Source organism: Canis lupus, chromosome 28 (assembly GCF_003254725.2).
Source record: "Canis lupus dingo isolate Sandy chromosome 28, ASM325472v2, whole genome shotgun sequence".
Classification (NCBI taxonomy): Eukaryota; Metazoa; Chordata; class Mammalia; order Carnivora; family Canidae; genus Canis; species Canis lupus.
This window is the reverse complement of record NC_064270.1, coordinates 18,978,841-18,999,497: the sequence shown is the minus strand read 5'-3', so window position 1 is coordinate 18,999,497 and position 20,657 is coordinate 18,978,841. Positions and strand designations below refer to the sequence as shown.

The window sequence follows — 20,657 nt, the reverse complement described above, 5'->3', positions numbered from 1 at the left end:
GAGGGAGAAACAGGCTCCATGCACCGGGAGCCCGATGTGGGATTTGATCCCGGGTCTCCAGGATCGCGCCCTGGGCCAAAGGCAGGCGCTAAACCGCTGCGCCACCCAGGGATCCCAGCCTCTCCATTTTCAATCCAGCAATGGCACCTCGTATCCTTCTGATGCTTACTCTGGCTTACTCTTTTGCTTTTCTTTGTCCTAATTTTTTCCTGCCTTTAAGAGTGCATGTGATTAGATTGGGTCCATCCAGATAATCCAGGATAAACTCCCTACTTTAAGGTTAACTGATTAGTAACCTCAATTATATATGCAGTGTTCCTTTTATCATGCAATCTAACATATTCATCAGGAAAGACATCTTTGGAGGGGGAGACAAGAGTCTACCTACCACATCACCCACACACATCATTAAAATGTAACAAAAATAGATTGTCTATAATATAAACGGTAAAAGTGTAATGTATAAGTGAGTATATTTTTTCTTTTAATATGTAAGAGTAGAGATCCTACACTATAAGAAGTCAAGTTGTCCAAAAGAAGAGTATTTTGAAGACTGATACAAATGGGTAGGATTGGCAACACAAGTTCCATGAGCAGCAGGATTGTCAATGATGTGATTTTAGAAATGGTGAGGGGAACCTGGGTGGCTCAGTCAGTAGAGCATCTGACACTTGGTTTCCTCTCAGATCATGATCTTAGGGTTCTGAGATCCCGTCCCGTGTCTGACTCCTCGCTCAGCACAGAGTCTCCTTGAGGTTCTCTCTGTCCCTCTGCCCTACCCCCATCTCTCTAAAATAAATAAATGGAATCTTAAAAAAAAAAAAAAAAGGAAAGAAATGGTCAACAGCTCTTGGAAAAGTTTTCAATAAAATTTTGAAAAAGAATATAATCTTCCCTTGAGATAAATGGGAGTTAGGGTCTGTAAAACTTAGCATATCTTAAAAATTCAAAGCCATATATGTTTATACGTAAAATGGAGTTTCACTCTAGAGATATTTTTCCAGCTATAGGAAAAACTAGTGTAATATTTGAAAATTATGTATAGTGATATCTAACATCTCATTATGACCATTTCAAATATCCCACAAATTTACAAAGGGTCCCCTGGGAGATGGTGGCACCCAAGATGAGACCTACTAGCAAAGTGACATCAAAAACAAATTCCCTAGGTTATTTACAACATTTAACTGTAGGGATCTGCACTGGTAAGGAGTGAGGGTCAGGGAGACCTGCAGTATTCAGTTTGTTCTTTGGTTGTATGTTGCAGAGTGTAAGGTAGAGGTCAGATTGGCATTTGAAACAAGTTTCTGCCCATTATCAGTTGTATTAGTATGGACATGTTCCCTCCATTCTTGGAGCCTTGTTTTCATCATCTGTAAAATAAGAAAGTATCTGTAAGAGTACCTTGCCAGGTGCCATGGAAGAAGCCTCTGCTTTTTTAGGCATGCTCTCTCTGTTTGCTTCTCTTCCCTGCACCACAGCACCAGAGCAGGGTTCTGCATGAAGCAGATGAGTCCTCTTTAGTGTGTAAGTGCTTCTTAAATCTGCAAGATGAGATTGGCTTTCCAGAGGAACTAGATTCTTCCAGAATCTATATATTCCCTAGTCCTTCTCCAGAATTCTAGTCCATCAGGTCCCAGAAGTTTCTCATGATCAGTAGATAAGCTATTTATTTTCCACTCTTTACCAGACTTTGTCTGTGGGTTTTTTTTTTCCTGAGGACTCTATCCATTTTTTTGTGTAGAGTTGTCACCTCCTTAAAAATAGGCCAGTGTTTGAATCTTCTCCTAAAGCCCATTAGGCAACCTGAGTTTTGTTCCCTGAATTTTTGGGAAGATTATTATTCATAATTTGTATAAAAACCCAGCTGTGGCAAAAAGAAAAGGTCTCTCTCAGGATATTCAAACACATTTTAAAGCAAACAAGAGCTGAAATGTCTTCAGAGATATGAAAATAGCAGCAGATTCTCATTAGCCTCATCAGTATAAGAAAAAAATTAGATAAATACCTAATTACTGATGGCCTTATGCTGGGCACTGTGCAAAGTGTCTCTGTCCAGGGGAAGCTTGCTCTAGAAAACCCTCTTAATGAAGACACCGCATCTTTGGGTACAGGATAGAAGAACTGATTAAGTGGGTTCTGCTAGTGGTGATAATTTTCAAGAGACACAAGAAATTACATTGCAATGTGGGAGGGAAGTATAGCTCTCAGCTAACCACATGAATGATACTCAATAAAGAACTGAAGATTTAACAAGTCCTGGAGACTTCTCTCCCAAGCCAATCTCTGAACAGAGTTTTGGGAGATCATCCTTCATTTTCTGAGAAGTAGGCTCATGCACCCTGATGTAGAAATGCCGGGGCATCCTGTCCATCATTTCTCTGCCACCCTTCTGTGTAGCTTTGACACACAATCCACATTACTGACCATTTTTCTTCTGGGAAGCAGCCAGAGAGTGCATTCCCTTGAGCACTTTCTCTGGCATTAATCTCCAGCTATGTGCTTTCATTTCACTTCCTGTAAAATTCCATCTGTAGATCCTGTGCTTGACCTAAGGTTAGATGGCAGGGGAACAAAATACTGATTCTCATTTCGAATCACAATTGTTGCTATAAATAGCAAACTTTATAACCTGGTAGCTCCCTTGGACGCAAAGTGATGGATGAGCTTCTGCTGATTAAAAAAAAAAAAAAAAGTCCATAACTCTCAAACTATAGTTCAAGTTGAAGTAAACGGTAATAGTAGAGCACAACTAATACACTGCTGAATTATTCATGTTGATTATAAAAACTGCACCCTCAATGTCAAAGAAGCCACATCCCATACAGGGTATCTGTAATCAGACATAACAGGAGTTGCCTAGTCCTACACGAAAAGGGAGGGTTCATGTACTGAATCAGGATTACACTAAAAAGCATAAACTAAAAAAGTTATAACTAGAAAATGTAAATAACAAATAGAAAATATTAGAAATTGTTAATAGAAATAATTATGAGCTATTATGTTCTGGTGCATTTGATAAATTGATGATGGCCTACAAGTATTCCTCACTGAAAAATGAAGCCTAAGGATGGTTCATGATCTGGGTCCTCTGTGTAAGCCACCCTTATCTCCTAACTAACTCCCTGCTTTTTCTACTTCTGCCTTTCTCTAGTTTATTCTACACACAGCAGTCAAAATAACCATTTAAAAAATGTCTGTTTCTGTCATGTCTTTGATCACATTCCTAGTGTGCCTTCCCATGTCACAAATGAGAAAACCCAACCTTCTTACACTATACTCCAAGGAAGGCTTTTTGCCTGATCCAGCCCCTGCCTGCCTCTCTCTACTCATCACCCTCTGAGTTGTAAGTGTGCAACTTTCTTTGGTCCCTTGAATATACCTTAAGGCCTTTGAACCTGTAATCTCTTCTGCTTCAGATGTAAACGCATTTCCCTGCCCAGCTTAAGTCATCCGCCCAGAGAAGTCTTCCAAAGCCATCCAAATTAAAGTAGCTGCCATGCTATCACTTGTTATAGCAATACCCTCTTTTGTTTTGTTTTCTTTTTATTAAGGGGAATAGGGAGAGAGTGAAAAAGAGAGCATGGGGTGGGTGGGGTGGGCAGAGGGAGAGAGAGAATCTTAAGCAGGCCACATGAGGGGCTTGATCCCATGACCCTGAGATCATGACCTGAGTCAAAATCAAGAGTTGCACACATAACTGACTGAGCCACCCAGGCACCTCTAACCTGTTTTGTTTTCATCCGAGAACTTATATAAACAATAAGGTATCAAATAATATTATTGGTGGGATTGATTGTCTCTTATGTTAAAAATATATATGCTCCGGGGATCCCTGGGTGGCTCAGTGGTTTAGCGCCTGCCTTTGGCCCAGGGCATGATCCTGGAGTCCCGGGATCAAGTCCCATGTCAGGTTCCCAGCATGGAGCCTGCTTCTCCCTCCTCCTGTGTCTCTGCCTCTCTCTCTCTCTCTCTATGTCTATCATAAATAAATAAATAAATCTTTAAAAATGTATATATATATATATATGCTCCTTGAGACTAGGGTCCTTCTTGTTTTATTGAATATTTCATCCCCAGTCTCTAGCAGTGCCTGTCATATATTGTCCCCAGTTCATCTGATTTGTTGAGTGATAAGCTCAGTTGTACTCACACTTTATTATAGGAGTGTTAAATATTTTTCCCCTGCATATCATTTTACTGCTGTAATGGGCTAGAATCACTGTTTTCTTTTTTTTTTAAGATTTAATTTATTTATTCATGAGAGACACACACGGGGAGGGGGGCGGGGCGGGGGAGAGGGAGAGAGAGAGAGAAAAAGGCAGAGACACAGGCAGAGGGAGAAGCAGGCTCCATGCAGGGAGCCTGATGTGGGACTTGATCCCAGGTCTCCAGGACCACACCCTGGGCTGAAGGCGGTGCTAAACCGCTGAGCCACCCAGGCTGCCTGAATCACTGTTTTCTTTGCTTAGTAGGTAACTAAAACTTCACTGATCAGATTCACTCCATTCACTTATGCTAAGAAACCTAAACCACCCCAAAATGCTAGTAGACTTGTATTTAAGAGAAAAGAGCCATTTCAGGCACAAATGTTGACTATTATTTCGGGGTCCAGATAGTGTGTTCTCTGATGATGCAAATTCTTTGGCTCTCAGATGCAATGAGCTCATTGTGTATTAGTAAATATTTATAAAGTGCTCTATTGACTAAGTGTTTCACAATCAGGTTGATTAGTGATTCCTCTCAGCAACCTTGTGAGGTCAATCAGCATTATTAAAGAACAGCCCAGAGATGTTGGGCAAGTTGCCCAAGGTCACTCAGCAGGTCATTGGCAAAGCCTGCATTGGCAACTTCAAAGCCCATTACTGTGACAAGCCCTGGCGTTGACTCCTCTTGGAAGGGCGACCCTTCATTGCTTTTCTTGTAAGGTAGACATATAAACACTGAATGTTCTGAAGTGAGAGAAGTATAAAGGCCTTGAGTTGAAGGAGTTATTGGTGCAATTAAAAACTGGAGCTAGCTATTGAAAATTGAAAATGGTACTTAATGGAGGTGAATTAGAGGACATTATTTTTGAGAGAAGGAGAGACTTACAGTTTGAAAAAGTAGGAATGTAAAAAGCAGAGATGTCTGTAGAAAATTAATTTGAGTGGCTTTGGGGGTTGAGAAATAAGCTGTGGGACCAGAATATTTTAGGAAGAGTCTGGATCATGGAATCAGATCTAGGTTCTAGTCAGAAATAAGCTGAGTTCTCTAAAATAATATGCTACCCACTCACCTCCATCAAGCAGTGTTTTTTAATATGTTCTGAGAGCGAGATCTGCTTTCAAGTATATAGCATTTCATTCCCTGAAGTCTGACATACAAATTACAAAGGCCCCATCATTATCAGTGTGTCCTGCTAAATATCTTCTAGGAATATTCTATAAAGGAGAATGATCTGTAGAAATCATGCTACATCTTACTTCCCTTTATATTTTTTCTATTTCTTCCCTTCCTTTGGGATTTCAGATAAGTAGCTGTAAGTCAGTGATCTATTATGTTCTATATAATTTTCACCCCTTGGACCTCCAGATTATATCTTCTAACTCTGTTCCTTGGAAGCAAACTCTCTTAAACCAACTACCAACTACAATATAACTGCTTACAAGGGGATCCCTGGGAGGCTCAGTGGTTTGGCACCTGTCTTTGGCCCAGGGCATAATCCTGAAGTCCTGGGATCGAGTCCTGCATCAGGCTCCCTACACACAGAACTTTCCAGGGAGCATCTCTTTTAACCCTTCCAACAATCCAATGAAAATGGATACCATTTTACCCCTTTTTTACAGACAGGGAAGCTAAACTCCCAAATGTGAATCCAGGACCTTTGTGCTGTGAAGATGCTACTAATATCATGCTTCCCCCACTCAGAACCTTCCAAAGGCTTAACATGGAGTAGGAGGCTCAGTGTGGTCTAGGTGCTGCTGTCGTCATAAAGTGGCCAAGTCTGTTATTGCTCTCTGCTTGTTTATAGCCTCCACACTAGGTGTGCTCATCTCTTGTCCAAGAATCATACACTCTGAGCCTGCACATAATTTAATGTCCTGGTACTTGCTTTCCTCACTGCCTGTATGTAATACTCTTTCTCACCATACATACCTGCCCACTTGATATCATTCCTGTTTTCCTAAAGTACCTGATCAAAGTGGCCTTTCTCTGACTATGCCATGTAAAGTAGCACACCCCATCTTCACTCTTTGTCCTCCTGCTCTTTGCTTTTCCTTCATGTCATTTATCATCACCTGAAAAATTATTTATACATTTATGTATGTGTTTACGATCTGTCTCTCTCCCTGGAATTTAGGCTCCACAAAAATAGCAATTTTGTATTTTATTTTCCTTTCTCCCTTTTGTTGCCAGGGCCCAGAACAATGCCTGGAACCTGGAGACACAACATAATATAAATAATTGTTGAACGAGTGAATGAATGGACCATGGCGCTATTGGGCTACACTCTATTTCTAATAATTAGATTAACTTCACAGAAGCTGTGCATTATGCCTGGTTAGGAATTCTCAGGCCTGGACTTTCAGTGAACATTTAGTACCACCTGTTACCAAGTATTCAGGTACCACCTATGCCACAGAAATGTGTAAGCCAAGAAGGATCTGAGTGTTTTAATTTCTCCTGTGTTCATCTTGAAGCATGTAAGAATTCAGGGAAGAGCCTATTTTTTTTCAAGGATTTTGTTTTTTTATTTGAGAGCGAGAGAGCTCCTATGCACAAACTGGGAGAAGGGGGTGAGGGGCAGGAGAAGGAGAAGCAGGCCTTCTGCCAAGCAGGGAGCCTCACATGGGACTGGGCCCCAGGACTCCAGGATCATGACCTGAGCAGAAGACAGATACTTAACTAACTGAACCACCCAGACGCCCCAAGGGAAGGGACTGTTTTAAGATTGTGGATGGCATTGCTAGTTTTTCCTAGATTACTTTGCTTTTAAATTGGAAAATCTGAAGACAGTGGGACCTGGCAGTTCTCCTGGGTACTTGTGATGAATGTTATTGTGGCCTAGAGTGATGGTATAGGTTACAACTCTGTCCCTAGTCGGCCGAACGATCCAGATTTTGAGGAAGGGACTTTGCCCGTAGGTCAGTTAGGTATCACTGCATGCAGACTGGAGGGGGCACGCATCAATGATACAAGTGTTTCTGGGCTTTTTTGGTTTATTTGTTTAATCTTTTCCATGAGGATGCTGTAATACATTCTCTGTAAGGATTATATGTAATTTTTAAATTTTTAATATCCCCTTTGACTACCAGCTCTAGTCCTGGTCTCTTTCCCACATGTCACCATGATTTTCAGTTTGGTATGATTCCAAAGTACACTGGTAGAAGTTCCTTAAACATTTAAGCCTCTGTGGTTTTTTGTTTGTGTGTTTTATTTTGGAGGAGCATTGGCTTTTTTCCCATATTGTATCACATTCCTTTCTTATAGTATTAATCCATTCTAAGATGGATAGGCTTTATAAAGTGAATTTTCTTCTCTGAGGAGATGAAAGTAGTTTTTGCATATTTGATAACCTGTAATTCTGAGAAGTGTCCTGGCACGAGAATCAGAAAACCTTGGTTCTCTTCATGACTCCAGTCTTAACCTAATGCTTGACTTGCTTTACCCCGACTCTCAGTGTCTCATCTGCAAATTATAAAGTTGGGCCTATTCCATTGTATGGAAACTACTTTAGTGATCTGCAGAGGTTGTGTGAAAATGTTAGAGTTATTAAAAGAGGAAGACTAGGATATGTATGGGTGGGGACGTGGGTTGGAGCAGAGGACAGGTGTTTCAATGAGGATAGCTCCTATATGTTGAATGTATAACTAGAGTAGGGCTTAAACTCTCTACTTCTTAAAAAGGAAGGAAGGAAGGAAGGAAGGAAGGAAGGAAGGAAGGAAGGAAGGAAGGAAGGAAGGAAGGAAGGAAGGAAAGAAAACCATTGAATAGAGATTAAATCATCTCTAAGACCTTATTGAAGTTCTAATGGTCTAGAATCTTTAGTTTTCCTGAAAGTAATTGGAACACAAAAATGGTGATATTATAAGATATTGCAGTGGTATGTAACAACGAACAAGCCATATTTTCTGGCCAGACTCAATCATTTCACTTTTAAATAAACGAAGAAGAAAATAGATAGGATGTAACAAGCAAAGGATATACCTCCATCTCAACACTTCAGCCCCTGGCTGTCTCCTACAATTTTGGCATGGTATTTTTCTCTAAGCTTTGCTTCTCAGAAGTGTGTTATAGGCTTCCCTATAGATGTAGAGTTCCCTCAAACACCTCCAGCTACAGGAATTCTAGAATATTACAAACAAGGCTAAAGATCAGCTAGACCAGTCCACTCCAATTATATATGAGGAAGCATCTCACTCATTTTTCATTCACTTAACTTTTTGAAAACTGAAGGTAGCAAAAGCTCAGGTATGTACCATCATATGGGGCTGAGGTTCCCTCCACCATGGGAGATAAACCCTAAGAATTTGGCCTTAGATCATGATACCCAGAGAACTTCCACACCTGATGATAATTGGATCATTTAAAAAATCAGGGAACCAAGTAAAGCCTATTGTCACCACTAAATGTTTAAGTTGCTTATGCTTCCAGAAAATGTTTTTCATCGTTTTCACGTGCATGTTCTGATTGATAAGCTAAGAGGACTGAGTGACATAGGCTTCATTCAATAAGTTTCACTAATGTTTGCATATTCCCCAGGCAGGACAATTATAGTGCTTCTTTAGCCAAACACGGTGTCATGTAAGAGAGTGAAGTGCTCTGGCAGGAATCACATGTGACAATAAGCATGTATAGGCTCAAATTCATTTTCTGACAAGGATGGTAAAACACAGGCTATATATACATATTCCAATTCCTGCCCGGCACTCTCCACAACCAGAAGGAATGTCCATAGTGCTCCCTAGTTCCATTAATACCTTTGAGTCTTGGTTTATTAGATGCTTGGCCTGGGGGATCCTCATTCAAACACAGAATTGACTTTAGGATTATAACTGGCAGATATTATACATAGTGGTGGTTCATTGTTTGAAAGGCAGGTGATCTAAGTTCTGTGTGCTTGGCTGGGAAATTCCATCTTTTTTCCTTTTTCCAGACATACTCTCGTTCTATAAAGAGCACAATTTCAATGCATGAGCCACTACATCTCTGTATTAAGCATCCGGGCTTCAGAGACTAACTGCCTGGGTGTGAATCGGACTCTACTCATTGTTGCCATGAAGCAATGAGCAGCCATATAGCACTGGGCAAGTCAGACATCCTCTCAAAGTCTTGATCTCCTCATCTGGGAGATGTGAATCATACAAGTACTTAACTCATGGAATGCCATGAGAATTAAGTGAGCCAGTCCTTGTAAAGTGCTCAGCCAGAGTATGGTATGTTTTAAGTATTCAATAGATGTTCACTATTATTATTCATAAGTAATTTGGCAAGCAGTTCTGAATGGGGGGTAATGTAGCCTGTGAAGATGTGACCTCAGCATGAGGATGGACATGCTATGCATTAGATCCCTAATTCCAGGGGATTCAGATCATATCAGAAGAGAGAGCCCTTGGTAAAGCTGAATAGACATGCCCCCACAAATTTATCTTTGTGTAACTCATAAATGTTTATGTTTTCCATTGCTATAGTTATACAGAATACTTTAATAATGTATAATACATTTTACATACATGTTTGTATGAATTCTTCCTAAGTAAGCCCCTAAATTCTCTTATATTTCTCATAATGACTCTTGCCTGGCATAAACTCAGCATAGGAGAGCCCTGAACTGTTCTTGCCCCCTCACCCTGCAAAAAAGAAATGCAATCACCCAATGTGAAATTTTTCCAATTATATTCTGTAATAACAGAGGAGAACATTTAAGAGAAGTGCTGTTCAATTCAATCAGCAACATGATTTGAGCCCCTTCCGGATGTCAAGAAGCAGCTACGATGTTGGAGAGAGAAGAGTAAGCATAAATGCACCGTCCTCTCTAGTAGGTGGTAGCAGACACAGAGAGCAGCACCGGAAAAGGTCATACACAGAAGAGTATAAAAACAATGTAGGAGACATTCAGATGACTTTGAGCTCCATTCTGCAGAGGGGTGTGAGAAAGTTAGTGAAGGAAGGGATATTTGAGTCCAGCTTTGAAATAGAGAAGCAGGCAGAAAGAAGGGTGAAAGGATAAATATGAACTAGTCCTGCCTTCAGAGAACATAGTCTGTTAACACAGAAAGCTGTGAGCATCGACAGCTTCAATACAACGTGCAGGGATCTGGGATGTTACTGAAGAAAGAGTGAAGACTGCTAGACATCTAGCATTGCCAGGAGAGGTGTCCCAGGGAAAGCGACTATGGAGTGAACTCTTGAAAGATACAAAGGAGGAAGTCCCCTCCTCCCTCGCCATTACCAGCTTGTCTGCTGAGCAGTGGATGTTGGACTTGTAAAGCCCTGGAGGCACAAAAGCAACTGGCCCTGTGGGAAAGAGCGGGTGGTAGCTTGAGTTTGCTCCTGCAAGAAGTTCCAGCCGCAGCAGGATGGTGACTGCCTGCCCCAGCTTTGGAAGAGCACTGAGGTGGAAGGACAGATAGAGACGCTGGAGACAGACAAGCGTGTGTGTGTGTGTGTGTGTGTGTGTGTGTGTGAGAGAGAGAGAGAGAGAGAAGGAAGTCGCGGACATCATCTAGTTAAGGATAATACTCTTCCCTGTACCTGCTCCCAAAAAAGAAAACTTCCCTTAAAAAGGAAACCTATGGTCTCATTCATTTGGGAAATATAAAAAATAGTGAAAGGGAATAAAGGGGAAAGGAGAAAAAAATAAGTGGGAAATATCAGAAAGGGAGACAGAACATGGAAGACTCCTAACTCTGGGAAACGAACTAGGGGTGGTGGAAGGGGATGTGGGCAGGGGGTGGGTGTGACTGGGTGGCGGGCACTGAGGTGGGCACTTGGCGGGATGAGCACTGGGTGTTATTCTGTATGTTGGCAAATTGAACACCAATAAAAAATAAATTTATTTAAAAAAGATATTAAGAAAAGCCTCAAAAAAAATAAATTATTTGCCCTCCCTTTCTTGGGCAAACGAGTTAGAGATCCAGGAATCAGTGCAGATTTTAGATATTTTTATACTTAATGAACGATCTTTCAGAGGTAAAAGTAACCCCCATCTTTGGTATTCTCTGTGTTCTAGATGAACAGTCTTACCTCCAGTGGAAATGCGCGGCACACGTGGCAGTGTGTTGTGGACTACAATGCCACCTTTTCTGTGGAGTAGTACACAGTCACAGTCAAATGCATTCAAGGTTCTTATCTCAGCTACCCTGTGTGACTAGAGAGAAACATCAGGAACACAACATGATAATCCAACAAAGAAAAGAAGACAGAGGCACAGAAAGACCAGAAAGATGAGCGGGAACTTTTACAACCTGTGGACACATAGGCACCCATAGCTTACATTTAAAAAATACTTAAAAAAATTACAAAACAAATTGGAAATACTGTGACCTGTGGCAGAGTAGGAATACCTTTCTATCATATCGATTTGCCTCTCCCTAAGCCCACTATTTAACCCCCTTCTCTCTAATTCTGCAAATTAACCTGAAAAGCTCAGGGTATCCAAGAAACAGAGGGAAGCTTGTTCAGCTCAGGATGCACCATAACGTCTCAGCAGCACGTTTAAATTATATGTTTAGGCTGACAGGCAAACGTATTTCACAGCAAAATCCTTAGAAAGCAGGAGACAATTTCCTTCAGCTCCACGTCATCGTTTGATGTAGATTGCCTATTATATTCTTGAGGTATTATGAAAAATGGATTTGGAGATATTTTCTTGACAGTGGGTAGACTAATGGAATCTGGTGACTGTATTTAAAATGTGCAGGGGTTTGTTATAACATGGTAATAGAAATATCAATTGCACTGACAGGTTAAAAAAATCTGTCAATGAATGATAATGAAGTTATTTAAATGTCGACTCACTCGCAAACATTTTCCAAACCCTAAATTATTCTCACTGCTTTAACCTCATGCATCCTAAGTTATTAAGGAGCAGTGTCTGCGATGCAGCTAATGCGCCTTTGGCTTCGGAAGCTATTTTTATGCTGCCAAATGCACTAGGAGCAATGAAAGTGGGTGCTCTTAATGATTTTAGGAAAGATACAAAACACAGAAGCCACAGCTGCTTGATTTAGAGGAAAACGTTGTCCTGCTTTCGGGACCTCTCACTGGCACTGCTTTAAGTAATGCCCCAGTGCTTCCTTGCTTCCTTTCCTCAAGCTTCCTTCCCTTTTGCAGCTCAGGTCTTTGTTCTGTGATCTTGGCAGTATGGCTTGGTGTGTATGGGGTAGGGTATGTTACCTCTCTGGGGTCCTAAGGTAGAGGAAGAGGAGGTCAAGTTACTGGATACTTTCTAAAGCCTTTTTGAAGAAGTGGCCTAGCTCATTCTTGATTGAAAGAGTGTCCATTAGGCTTCTGCATTCATTCACCTTCCATATGGAGAAGACACCTGATGTGCCAGGTGGAGAACACACATGATGTGTCCTGAGACCTGGGGGTTTGGGGGTGACCAAACATATGTCCACTACCCTTCTGGCACTTAGAATAGTCTAAGATGCTAGGCAGGGGTTTCTTGATTAAAAAGTAGAGGAGCGTAGAACATGTTCCCCGCTCTAGTCCCACTTCACCCCACATGGCTGATTGAATCTGCTAGTAGCAGGGACTGTAGTAATCCTTGCCAGATTATGCAGGCTTCTTAATTTTGATTTAGTAGAAGTCCAGCTGGCCATACAAGAAGAGCAAGCTTCCAGCAGGTTAGCCAGTCAGTGAAGAGCAGAGTATGAGTGCCTGCTATGTCTGAAGCACTCTTCTGAGAGCTAGGAAGACAGTGGTGGGCAAAACAGATATCTTTTCTAGTCTATTCTCATGGAGCTTTCATTCTGGAGGGGGGAAGACAGAAAATAAGTAGAAATCTATCAGATGGGGGTAAATACTATGCATAGAGGAAATAGAAGAGGCTAAAGAGAATTGAATGTGCTGGAGGTGTGGGATAGATGCTGTTTCATACAGGATGACCAATGTTCAGAAAGAAACAGGGAGACCATCTTAGGAAAGAGCTTTCCAGACACACGGATTAGCACAGCTAGAGTGGGCTGGGGTGGGGGCAGGCAGAAAAGGCAGAGGGATTATGAGTTGGGCATCTATCATGTTACCAATTTATTAGATAAAAAACAAATCATTAAAAAAAAAAAAACAAATCATTGATATGATTTGTCCAAAGCACATCTGAAGTTTATTTGTTGAGGGACCCAGGGGATTGACTGGTTACCTTGCATGTGAGTGTCTGTGTCTGGTTCTCTTTGACCTCAAGTACTGACTCTTTCTGTGAAGCTGTGACATCTTGATAATCTTCATGAGGCATCATCAGATAATTAACGAGTTAACCCACTTACTTTTTCCATATTTCTAGCCTTCTTAGGAGCTATGGTAGACCAGATGAAAGACCTACCTTCCCTTCTTCTTACCACATTGCGACAGTTTCTGCTGATGGTTCTCTTATGACAGATTCTCTCTGGCAGGCCCTCTGTCCTTTTACCTGATATTCAGAAAAGCCAGGTTTTGGTCTACACCATGTAAAACTTCAAACAGTTTGACTTCATATTCCTTTGACAAAGAAACGCTAAACTAGATTTTGTAAATATATTTCCTTTTTTTCATGTGGCTTTTGAAAGAGGCAGCGCAGCATGAGGTTAAGGATGAAAGCTCTCAAGTGGCAGCTTGCTTGAGGGCTGCATCTTCCGAATTCTGTGGCCTGGATGATACTCCTGGTTCCTCCTTGTCTGTAACCTGTGACTAATATCAGTGTCCATCTCACGGGCTTCTGCTTGTGAAGGGCTTAGATCACATTGGAAGGACCTGGATAAACATTAATTTTTATTATTGGTTAGGTTTCCTAAGCATAATAGTGCATTCAGGAAATCCTAGCACACTTGTTATAGAAGCAAAATGTGGAATCGTTCACTCTCAAATTCCAGTTCTTACCCTTACCTCTCCAGTTCAAGGCCCACACAAAGCTACTAGGACACATATCCTTTAAAATGTGATAGACTAGGGGGACCTGGGTGGGTCAAGGTTGAGCATCTGCCTTTGGCTCAGGTTGTGATCCCAGGATCCTGGGATCGAGTCTCAAATCGGGCTCCCTGCAGGGAGCCTAGTTCTCCTTCTGCCTATGTCTCTGCCTCTCTCTCTCTCTGTCTCTCAAGAATAAATAAATAAAATCTTTTAAAAAATATGTGATAGACTAGATTTCGTTACATTTAAAAATGGTAGTAACTTCATGAATATTTTCTCTTCTAAAAAAGCCAAATCTAAATTATTTTTTGTGGGTTCATGTTGTGGGTTTCAGTAAGTGCTGGGTAAGGATACCAAAAATAATCAAGACAAAAATTAGTGATAAACAAAAGCTATCATTTAAAGATTGCCTATTACATGCCAGTCATTGTGTTTAGTACTCTTTATGGATTAATTTAGTTTACAAAGGATTCTGTGCTTATCTATTATCTCATTTGATGGTATATGATTATAGCAGTGGAAACACAATTACATTTTTATTTCTGCCACTCCCTGTGGAAACTAGTCATGCTCTGTATTGATCCCTTCTTTGAGTGTGATGGGACACTGCCATCTGAAAGAGAGCCCAAAGTCTTAGAAGGTAGGTGGTGCCATGCAGTGGACGTGGTTTTTCCATCCATCATGGCAACTTGTTTCAGCTGTATGAATATAGTAAATACTTAAATAAAGATATAAATGTTCTAAAAGTCACTATTTAAAATATGTTTGCAAAAAGGTAGTGTAAAAAAAAAAAGAAGGTAGTGTAAGGGGATGCCTGGGTAGCTCAGTGGTTGAGCATCTGCCTTTGGCTCATCCTGGGGTCCAAGGATTGAGTTCTGCATCAGGCTCTTGCAGGGAGCCTACTTCTCTGCCCATGTCTCTGCCTCTCTCTCTCTGTGTCTCTCATGAATAAATAAAATCTTAAAAAAAAAAAAAAAAAAAAGGAGGGATGCCTGGGTGGCTCAGTGGTTGAGCATCTGCCTTCGGCTCAGGGTGTGATCCTGGAGTCCGGGATCGAGTCCCGCATCAGGCTCCCCACAAGGAGCCTGCTTCTCCCTCTGCCTATGTCTCTGCCTCTCTCTGTGTGTGTCTCTCATGAATAAATAAGTAAAATCTTAAAAAATAAATAAATAAAAAGGTAGTGTAAGGATTAAGGATCGAAAGCAAAAACATGAATGCCATAATTTAGTCACTTGCATATTTACTTTCCTGGAAATGCTTATTTTTTTAAGCTTTCAGTGTTTTCTTGCACAGCATAGATGTTGACAGAAACCCTGTTTTCCATCTGTATATAAGTCAACCTGTAAATAAAACCTGAAAAAATGTTTGTTTCGGAATGATATAAAAAATGGTACAAGTTGAGAATTCAAGGCTGTTTGTATTGCATCTTAAATGCATCTTAAATACATTTTTGTGTGTGACATATCTTTTTAAGAATCCTTTCTTTCTTTCTTTTTTGTCTTGACAAAAGCAATCACTTTATGGTTAACATAGGCTGGCATTTCTCTTTGCAAATTTGATTTGTTTTAAATATTTTTTTGTTCCCCTATTCTTATAAAACCAAGATTCATAATCTTTCTTTTGCCCTTTTTTTTTTTTTTTTTGGTCTTTGATATGCTTTTCCAAAGTATGTTGCTCAGAACACTAATTTAATTAGATATCCCTCAAGAATGAATCCTGTAATCAAATATGTTTGGAAAATGCTTCATGGAATATGCATGGAATATATTCACAGCATATATTAAAATAATAAAATTTGTGTATGTATATGCAAATAATAAAATGTATAAGTTCTGAAGTAGAGGAACATTAAATTTTGCCTTATCAAGCATTTCCTAACATTTTTTGATCTTGGATAACACTCCTCTCCCCTATACCTAGGGATGATACTTAAAATATTTAACAGCCAGTACATTGGCTCACCAGTCAGCCTGCTGCTCAACTGTCTGTCTCTCATCCGTTCTTTCCGAGCCCAGATCCCTAGGGGGCTGCAGTTCCCACCGTTGACCATGCAAGGATAACTGGAAGCATCTGTTATCTGGGAAGGGGAGTTTGCAGATGGGCACTAGGAATTGCTTTCCAGGGTGAGGTAACTTCTCCAAGGTCACTGTCTCCTCCACTGGGGCTTAGGCTGATTGGCACAAGCACTAACCAATCAGAGCAGGTGCTCCTCTTAGTGCTGAGCAAATTTCTTAAGGCCCTCAGCTGTGCCAACCTTCAATCTTTTGGTTGCTAGACTGTGAGGAAATCTAGGAGTTCTCCAAGAGAGAGGCCATGTGGTAAGACTGGCAGAAGTGCTCTTCAGAGAACTTAGTGCAGTAACTATTTACCAGCTGGTTTGCAGATATTAAATATTTTCACTTCTCTACCCTTGAATCAATATATCCTGGCTGACTGTTAGTTTTACCCATGATGCATGTAGCCTTCTATCTAATTATAGTTTTGTGGGACAACTTTGGACAACTGCTAGTCTGTGCCATTTGGGGCATGTGGAAATCCATCCTTTTTTCTCTGTTAATTATTATAAATGCCATAATGTTTAAACATGTAGCTCTTCTGGAATTGAGAATTAACAAGTTTTGATTCAGTTTCTGAGCTTTGAAAAATCAAGGGGCGAGAGTTGGCTTTAAACAATGGTGCCAGACAGCTTGAAGAATCTGGGCTCGTGATGTTACAATATGGGGAAAGTATCCAGTAACATATCAGAAGCTCTCTGAGAACAAAGTTCCTAATGTATGTCTGATCTAATCACTCTGTTAACATCTTGTCATGAGCTACACACACACACACAAGCATGAAAGTGATTCCATATAAAATCCTTATGGAGTCATCCTCATTTGCCCTTGTAGAGTATACATTTTGAATGTAAATGTATTCATTGAATAGCTCAAGGATCACATTGATAGAAATGATAAGAAACTCATTATTGCTTCCTCCCCCCGCCCCCACCATGGGCTGGTTTCTCTTTCTCTATCCTTCTTGCCCATTATCCTACTAGGAGAATTAAACCATTCTCTCATAATCCAACACAGTCCTGCTGATGTCCACCTATGGTTGGTAGCATCTGTCAATGTGGCAGTATTTGCACACTCTGTCCTCTTCCCATTGCCACCCCCCCCCCCCCGATAGATTTTTGCATCTCTTTGTTCCTGAACTTGTAAGTATTGTTTAGAATCAAGATTAGAAAAAGTTATCAAATGAAGGGAGCTAGAGAAAGGCTAGTGAAGTTTCAGAGACTTGCAAGTCAGGAAGGAGAGAAAGTTGACCTAGTGAGGCCAGAGTAGGAGTGAGGGAAAAATAAGTAAAACACCAGGATTGGATTGAGTGAAGAAGGAAGTCTCAGATATTTCTTAGACAGGGGAAATTTCACATCTGCATGAGTTTGAGGGGAAAAAGATGAACATGGAAGGAGGATCTAAAGAAGTCTGTTGTAGTTCATGGATAAGATCTCCTGTGGAAGTTTTGAATGCTCTTCAAATATCCTTGGCTATTAAGCCAAAGTGTGTTTGATTGTGATAGAGCACAGGCTGGTCCAGAAGAAAGCCAGCTAATATTTGGGTAACACATGGTGCCCTCTAGTTCATGATGCTCTGGTTACTTCCCTTTCCTAAAGCCCTACCCATTTTCCATTTTCAAGTGTAGTAGTTCTTCAAGAAATTTTACCTAACACTCCAATGTTTACTGATTTGGAGCATCACTTTAATTCTATAAAGTGTTGACAATTATAAAATTATATATAATTTATTACATCATTTATTATATAGTTATGTATTATCTATAAATACAAATTTTAGGGGGAAAATACCTGGATCTCCAGCCAGATTAAATTCTTAATCCCTTAATTGCAGGATCAAATGTTATTTATGCAGCTTTCCTGCTCCCCTGCCTGGTCCGGGATATATTCTTAATTCATGGTGATGAGGTTGTTAACACAAACTTCTTCTGCATAGTCTTTATGGCCTGTAGGAATTTGTACTTTTATCAATATCAGAAATGAATTAAAATAGTTACATTTTTGTGTTTGTATTTAAACCAACTGTATTTTCTAAGCCTTGTTAATTCATATCTATAGCATTGAACTTTAACACGTTATAGCCTTTTATTTCTGCCCTTCAAATAAACTGTTAGGTTTTTGAGAGTGGCAGCAATGTGTTGTATCCTGGTACATAGCGTAGGGTCTGGTACATTTTAGGAGTTCTGCGTTGTAAATGAATGAATAAATGAATTGGGATCTCCCATATCTAAAAGAAAGGCTAAGAGGAAATTGTATGTTTCCTTTAAATTAAAACATAAACAAGAGAAATACTGGGGTATAATATATAAGCAACACAGTGTTTAGGGCCAGAACACCTGGATTCAAATGCTAGCTGGCAGTTTTCCAGCTGTTTTCTTTGAATGGGTCACTTATGTTCTGTCAACTACTTTCTTCAAATACAGATACTATTTCCTCCTGCACATACATAGTTGTAATGATGATCTAATGAGATTACAATTTTGAAATATGAAATGAACTTTGATAGAAATGGTGATTAAAGCCCATTGATTCAGTCAGAATTAATAAGTTATTGACCAAGGACTAGACTAAGATGAAACTCCAAAAAAAAAAAAGAAATAGGGTCAGTTCCAAGAAGTAACGTCCTCCTATCTCCAGGTTAGTTAATACCAGAAAAGGCCACTGAGTAAGATTGTGAAATTTCATGTATTATTAAGATGTTTTCTTACTCTTAAATAATAGGAGAAGACTAAATGACCTTTGAAGGGACTGGCCCGCCATTTATTCTATGACTCATGAAAGAAAACATAATTTGTACATAAATTAGGAGAACCTGCTTTCCCACTGTGTCAAAGATAAAGCAAAAGTTTGAAAATGTCAGATCTACATAAAAACTCTTTATTTCTGTGGTCAGTTCAAGAGACACCCTCATCTCTTAATCTTTTAAAATTAAGCACATCCTGTATGCCATGTACGTACATTAAGGAGCAGTAAAGAGATGGAGTTTTAATTTTTACCAATTCAATTTAAATGCAAATGTTAACCACTCACATGATGCTACTGTGTACATAATGAAGCATCATTATATACTACATGAATCATCTAGAAACCTCCTGAGAGCCATTCTACTATGTACAACATGTATTATGCTGACAAGCAGCCAAATGACGTATACTTCTATCCTCATTAATGCTCCTTTTGAATTATAGGTCAACTGATTACGGAACAACTTATGAGAAGCTGAATGATAAAGTTGGGTTGAAAACAATTTTAAGCTATCTCTACGTGTGTCCTACCAACAAGCGTAAGGTAAGGCCTGTATATTCAACGTGCTGCTTATTCATGACGTGATTCCTGTCTTGCTTGGCCAGCCTCTCTAGCTACAAAAAAATCTGTTATGGTTACACCGGGATTAGAGGTGTGAAGATAAGTTGATGGATATTAAGGTGGTGAGATGCCTGACACCTCCTAATTTTCAGAGCAACAGCTGTGAATGTAGGAGGGTGAGAGGCAGGCACATCATTATCATTTCTGAAAGGCAGCTCCAAGGAATGGGTCTCTGTGAGTGGATGTCAGAGCTCTGACTAGTCAGTCAACGAGAATCAGAATGAGCCTTGACAAGATGGAGGAAAAGGTGGGGTTTTCATCTGAAGTCCCCTCTTTTCCCTTGACATGAGTAAATAGATGAACTAGAATTGTGGTGAATGTGTCCTCCTGTAGCATGTTGGATATTTGCTTTCTGAAGTTTATTCAGCCTGCACACAAATGTCAGGAAGGAAGCATATGGAAGGAACCTTGGAGATTACCATATACTGCACCCTAATTTTAGAGATGAGAAAATTAAGGTTCAGTGAAAGGTAATGGTTTGCCCCACTGCAGAGTTACAAGTGCAACTGGAGCTGGAATTCAGGCTTCTTGGCTGGCAGTTGTATTGTTTCTTCTGCATTATACTGCTTCTGGTATAAGAGTTTACCTCCTCTTCAGAGAGAGATGTCATTTTCTCAAGGAAGACAATATTTGTTGTTTTCTAAATTTTTTTATTTATATATTCATGAGAAACATAGAGGTAGAGGGAGAAGCAGGCTCCCCATGGAGAGCCTGATGTGGGACTCGATCCCAGGACACCAGGATCAGGACCTGAGCCAAAGGCAGATGCTCAACCACTGAGCCACACAAGTACCCGACAGTATTTGCTTTTAAATGAGAAAGACTTATCCTTGTCTCAGGAGGAAAATGGCACTACATCCATTCTTTGGTTTTATAAACTTGCATCGTCAGATTCTGAATTATGACATAGAGTTTCTTTTTTTTTTTAATTTTTATTTATTTATGATAGTCACACAGAGAGAGAGAAAGGCGCAGAAACACAGGCAGAGGGAGAAGCAGGCTCCATGCACCGGGAGCCCGATGTGGGACTCGATCTCTGGTCTCCAGGATCGCGCCCTGGGCCAAAGGCAGGCGCCAAACCGCTGCGCCACCCAGGGATCCCTGACATAGAGTTTCTAACTATTGTGTGAATTACATGAAATAACAG

The 20,657-nt window shown here is 40.3% G+C and overlaps 1 protein-coding gene across 5 annotated transcripts in view; it reads left to right on the top strand.

Moving 5' to 3' along the window:
* SORCS1 (sortilin related VPS10 domain containing receptor 1) overlaps positions 1 to 20,657 on the top strand; it is a 514,957-nt gene that overhangs the window by 257,545 nt on the left and 236,755 nt on the right. For all 5 annotated transcript variants that reach the window (XM_025467149.3, XM_025467148.2, XM_025467150.2 and 2 more), the window contains exon 3: positions 19,333 to 19,432. In XM_025467149.3, the coding sequence (XP_025322934.1) occupies positions 19,333 to 19,432 (100 nt within the window). The remainder of the gene's footprint in view (positions 1 to 19,332; positions 19,433 to 20,657) is intronic.